Source organism: Suricata suricatta, chromosome 15 (genome assembly GCF_006229205.1).
Source record: "Suricata suricatta isolate VVHF042 chromosome 15, meerkat_22Aug2017_6uvM2_HiC, whole genome shotgun sequence".
In the NCBI taxonomy this organism is placed as follows: domain Eukaryota; kingdom Metazoa; phylum Chordata; class Mammalia; order Carnivora; family Herpestidae; genus Suricata; species Suricata suricatta.
In genome coordinates this window covers 38,771,731-38,777,730 of record NC_043714.1, presented here as the reverse complement: position 1 = coordinate 38,777,730, position 6,000 = coordinate 38,771,731, and the positions used below count along the sequence as shown (strand labels likewise).

General features: G+C 37.3%; 1 protein-coding gene across 6 annotated transcripts in view; it reads right to left on the bottom strand.

Annotated features, from left to right (window-relative positions):
• Positions 1-6,000, bottom strand: part of DPY19L4 (dpy-19 like 4) — a 67,074-nt gene that overhangs the window by 50,759 nt on the left and 10,315 nt on the right. For 5 of the 6 annotated variants that reach the window (XM_029923533.1, XM_029923534.1, XM_029923537.1 and 2 more), the window contains 2 exons: positions 2,928-3,052; positions 584-674 (listed from right to left, as the gene is read on the bottom strand). In XM_029923533.1, the coding sequence (XP_029779393.1) occupies positions 584-674; positions 2,928-3,052 (216 nt within the window). The remainder of the gene's footprint in view (positions 1-583; positions 675-2,927; positions 3,053-6,000) is intronic. The other variant, XM_029923535.1, reaches the window with a different exon arrangement.

Here is a 6,000-nt window from a genome sequence, read left to right as displayed (position 1 = left end):
TATATATATATATATATATACATATATATATATATACACACACACAATGGAGTACTACATGGCAATGAGAAAGAATGAAATCTGGCCATTTGTAGGAAAGTGGATGGACCTTGAGGGTGTCATGCTAAGCGAAATAAGTCAGGTGGAGAAGGACAGATACCATATGTTTGCACTCATAGGTCTAACAGAAGACCAGGAGAAACCTAATGGAGGACCAGGGGGAGGGGAAGAGGGAAAGAGAGTTGGGGAGAGAGAGGGACGCAAAACTTGAGAGACTACTGAATACTGAAAACGAACTGAGGGTTGAAGGGGAGGAGGGGGGAAGAGGTGGTGGTGATGGAGGAGGGCACTTGTGGGGAAGAGCACTGGGTGTTATATGGAAACCAATTTGACAACTATTTTAAAAAATAATAAATAAATAAACATTAAAAAAAAGAAAAATGCTGTTATTAAAAATACCAATGTGAGGGGTGCATGGCTGGCTCAGTTGGTAGAATATATGACTCCTGATCTGGTTCCTAAGTTTGAGCCCCACGCTGGAGGTAGAGTTTAATTTAAAAAGATACAAATGTGGTTATCATACCTCTTTCAAATGAGGGCGCTTTTAACATATCTTTATAATAAGAATAATAAATGGCACTGTCACCTTGAAATGTGATTTCTCGTTCGAGCTCCTAAAAGAAAATGAAATGTTTATTTACATACCAGTATCCTAAATTTCAACTGCAATCTTCTTTCTCTCTCATCTTCTAAATTAATGCTAATTTATCTTTTTATTCAAAGACACATCTGAATTTTCCTTTAATCATTAGTGTCCACATTAAGGAGGTTAAACTTTTCAATAATCTGGCAATCATTTAAATGAAACACCTAAGTTATAATATGGATTATAGATCATATATCATTTACCTTTTACATATAAGGAAAAGTAGAAAAAATGTCCTAAGGACAGAAAGAATAATAAGGCAGGCAATAAAAAATGATGTTACAGTATTAAAGGTGTTAAAGTCCATAATAAAAAAATAAGTTTAAGAAGAAATCAGTATTTTCTATTGCTATTCCATTTCCTTATGTATCCAGAATGGCAAGCTCTTAACTAGTACTTTTCAAGAGCAGCAGACACCTCATCAATGCTTTTAAAATGAACTTTCAGAAATATAAGTAAATCTTAAGTTCCTAAAATTGGGCTACATGGAACCAAGAATATCGGTAATTCAAAAATACCGAAAAACCATGTATTTCAAGATAAATCAAGCTTTCATAAATCTATAGTCTTAAAAATGAAACTTCCTTTGTTTTCTTGAATATTTACCAATTAATACCAAACAAGATATCAGAGCAGCTTCTCCAAAGTTTGATCAATAGAACTTCCCAAAATACAAATAGGCGTTACCTAAATAGTTCTACAGTTAAAAAAAAAAAGAGTTCTATAGAAATTACAGAAATGAGTTGTGAAAAGGCAGCATTAAAGAAAATAGGATCTTTATTGCAAGACTTTTAAGAGTTTTAGTATACATTACATACTGTGAATCTTGAAAGAGAAAACCTTTCCCAGATCTATCTGACCAGTGAATTTTTCCCCCTCATTTAGAGGTTATTAAGTATATTTCCTGTCGGGCTCTGTGGCTTAGTTGGTTACAGCACCTGTCTAGTAGAGGTTATTAAGTATATTTCCTTAAAATGATTCTTTATGAATGGAAACAGATTTGATTCTAAGATTTCAAAGATGTAAACTTCTGATCAATGCTTCTCTGGTTTAATGTGCATATGAAACTTCTAGAGATCTTAGTAAAAGATCTCTGATAGATTCTGATTCTAAAGTAGGGCCTGAGAATCTGCAATACTGGAAAAGCTCCCAGGTAATGTTAACGTGCCTGGCTCAAACACAATGTTTTAAAAAACAAGGGTCTTGCTGTATGCCTTCTATGTTTTCAAATCTTCGGTTGTTCTCAATTCTGCCTACACAACAGAACTGCTTGGAACTATTTTTGAAATACTGATCCCAGACACTGCCCAGTACCCCACCTAAGAAACTGTGAGGGATGTTATTTTTTGAAAGGTCATGAGATGACTTTATTGTACATCCAGTACTGAGATCTACTAATAGTTAATCTGCATAACATTTTCAAGGAAATAGGATATGCTATAGTAATAGCTTTTGTCAAGTCAATACAGATAACTAACTATTCAGCTAAATGTTTTGGTGGGATTAGGTCTATCAATGGCTTCAAAACATATAGTCAGCTTGATGACGATTACTACTACCACAAAACAGCTTGGACCAAAGAAGGAAACTCTTTAGAGCCAAGTGATAACACTGTGAACTTTATCAGTGCATATTAAAGATGTATCTGATTGTGAAGTTAAGTCTGAGAACAAACCTATTCAAAGGCTAAATTATGAATTAAGTAACTACAGGGACTAAATAGCCTATGGAATGCACATGATTTAAAAACCGAACATTAAGCATACTAATATGTAAAAGACATTCTAATAAATACTGCCATGCATGTTAATCATTTCCAATCCCCCAAAACATTCTAATCATGTCATCTTAAAATTAAAATATTTTATTGCTGCAACTTCTATAGACAGTTTCTGAAATGTAAACTCCATAAACTACCAAAAACACTAAAAGACTAAACTCTGTAACATTTCACGGTCTTCAAAAGCTCCTGATAAACCAGTTGCATGAAGGAAAGCATCCTCTAGTTTCTATTCTATGACCTTGAAATACATTGTATTACATTTTTCAAGGTTGACCCTGTGACTGTGTTAAAACAGCTTCTACATGATTTTGTTTCTAATGGCTGTAAAAGCACTTTTCATACTTATCACATATATTTTGGCTCCCTGTAAAACACATTACTTAAGTTAAAATTAAATACTAAAACAACTTCCATATGCTCAAAATTCTTTCTTCTTACCTGCCTGTTGGAAAACCAGAATTTCCGCTCATGGTATGCTGATAAATAGAGTGCATACATCATACCACTAGTAACTGCTGCAAGACAGCCAATGAAAATCTTTGCAAAGCGCTGAAATAATACATCTGAAAAAGCATATTAAAAGTAATCAGATGTAGATGATATTTATTTTTATGCACTTCTATTTTAAAAAAGTAACCAAAAGATAGTATGTACCCTTGATATGTGAGAAAAATGGCATTCTAATTCTTTCTTCTTCCTCCCCAAAACCTAGAACCCTAATCTAATGAGAAAAACAACAAATTCCAGGAGAGGGGCATCCTAAATATACCTGACCAGTACTCTTCAAAACGGTCAAGGTCACTAAAAACAAGGAAAGCCTAAAAAACTGCCACAGCCAAGAGGTGTCTAAATATATCAACTAAATGTAACATAGGATTCAGGAACAGAAAATGGACATGAGGCAAAACTAAGCAAATCGGAATAAAGTGTGAACTTTAGTTAAAAACAGTGTATAGGAACACCTGGGTGGCTTAGTTGGTTAAGCCTACAACTTTCGCTCATTTCATGATCTCAACATTCCTGAGTTTGAGCCCTGCATCAGGCTCTGGCTGACAGTGTGGAGCCTGTTTGGGATTCATTCTTTCTCTCTCTCTTTCTCTTTCTCTCTCTCTCTCTCTCTCTCTCTCTCTCCCTTTCTCTGCCCCTCCACAGCTTGCTTTCTCTTTCTCAAAATAAATAAATAAACTTAAAAATAAAAATAAAACAAAAATAAGTATATCAACATTGGTTTGTTAATTATAACAAATATACCACACTAATATAAAATGTTAATAAGAGGGAAAACTGTGTGTGGACGCAGAAGGAGGGTGTAACAAGGGAACTCTGTACTATCTGTTCAATTCTTCTATAAATCAAAACAGGTTTCAAAAACTAAAATCTATTAATCAAAATAAAGAATAAAAGTAATGTACTATCAAATATCTAAAGAAAAGATATGGGTTCATTCAGAATCACTATTGATAGCTTTTCCTTATCAAGGAATAAATTACATACTATATAGCCATTTTAGCACATAATTTTGGGAGCCTGGGTGGCTCAGTCAGTTGAGTGTCTGACTTGGGCTCAGGTCATGATCTCACGGTTCATGGGTTTGAGCCCCATGTCGGGCTCTGTGCTGACCGCTAGCTTAGAGCCTGCAGCGTGATTCAGATTCTGTGTCTCCCTCTCTCTCTGTCCCTCCCTTATTTACACACTCTCTCTCTGCCTCTCAAAAATAAATAAATGAAAAAAATTAATTAAAAAATAAAGTATATAATTCAATGACCTTTGATGATTATGTATTTAAAACATCATTTGCAACTGTTACATATGTGTAACTGCTTCTTGATGAAATAACATAAAACTCATTTGGATTTTCGGGGCACCTGGGTGGCTCAGTCACTTAAGCATCCGGCTTCGGCTCAGGTCATGATCTCACAGTTCATGGGTTCGAGCTCCGCATCGGGCTCTGTGCTGACAGCTAGCTCAGAGCCTGGAGCCTGCTTCGCATTCTGTATCTCCCTCTCTCTCTGACCCTCCCCTATTCCCACTGTCTTTCTCTGTCTCTCAAAAATAAATAAAGAACATAAAAATTAAAAAAAAACTCATTTGGATTTTCTACACAGAGGATGAGTTGGTCCTTTTGGTATAATAAGGCCTAAGGGTCCAAAGCCCCGGGTTCTGTTACTAACTGACAGGTTTGTAAAACTCAACTGGCTGACTTACTAAGCTAAACTAAAATCTTGGCCATTTTCAAAATGTTATTTAATAAACATTAGCTTTCATATAATACTAGAGACTTTAAAGACACTATGTAGTTAGATATCACTAAGCTGGGGCACCTGGCTGGCTCAATCAGTAGAGCACAGGATTCTTGATCTCCGGGTTGTGAGTTCAACCTCCCATGTTGGGTGTATAGATTACTTTAAAAAAAGGTATCAGTGGGGCACCTGGGTGGCTCGGTTGGTTAAGCATCCAACTTTGACTCAAGTCATCATGGTTTGTGGGTTCAAGCCCCGTGTTGGGCTCTGTGCTGAAAGCTCAGAGCCTGAGCCTGCTTCAGATTCCGTGTCTCCCTCTCTCTCTGCCCCTCCCCCTCTCATGCTGTTTCTGTCTCAATAATAACTATACTTAAAAGAAACAAAGGAAAAGGTATCATTAAGTCAATGAGTATTATATTCAAAATGCTTAAAAAACACTACCCAATGAATCAAATATCAGTACCAGTATAACACAATCATTTTAAAATTGCTGCTTTCAGAGGCACCTGGCTGGCTCGGTCAGTTAAGCATCCAACTCTGGATTTCAGCTCAGCTCATGATCTCACAGTTCATGAGTTCAAGCCCTGTATCAGACTCAGTGCTGACAACGTGGAGGCTGCTTGGGATTCTCTCTTTCCCTCTCTCTGCCCCTCCCCTGCTCACTCTCTGGCTCTCAAAATAAATAAACATTTCAAAACAAATAAAATTACTATTTTCAACAGCATATGGAAAGCATTTGGCCTGGCACACAGTAAGAGCTCAATAAATACCAGCTATTATTGTTGAAATACATGTGCAAAAATATAGAAGATAGTAATTTAAAGTGATGTTGACACAATATGAACTATAAAAAACTGGTAAGGAGGGGCGCCTGGGTGGCTCAGTCGGTTAAGCAACTGACTTCAGCTCAGGTCATGATCTCGCAGTCTGTGGGTTTGAGCCCCACATTGGGCTTTGTGCTGACAGTTCAGAGCCTGGAGCCTGCTTCAGATTCTGTGTCTTCCTCTCTCTCTCTGCCCCTTCCTCAGTCACTCTGTCTCTGTCTCTCTTTCTCACTCTCAAAAATAAATAAACATTTAAAAAAAACTGGTAAGGGGGCGCCTGGGTGGCTCAGTCGGTTAAGCAGCCAGCTTCGGCTCGGGTCATGGTCTCGCAGTCCGTGGGTTCAAGCCCTGTATCGGGCTCTGTGCTGACGGCTCAGAGCCTGGAGCCTGCTTCGGATTCTGTGTCTCCCTCTCTCGCTGACCCTCCCCTGCTTGCACTGTCTCTGT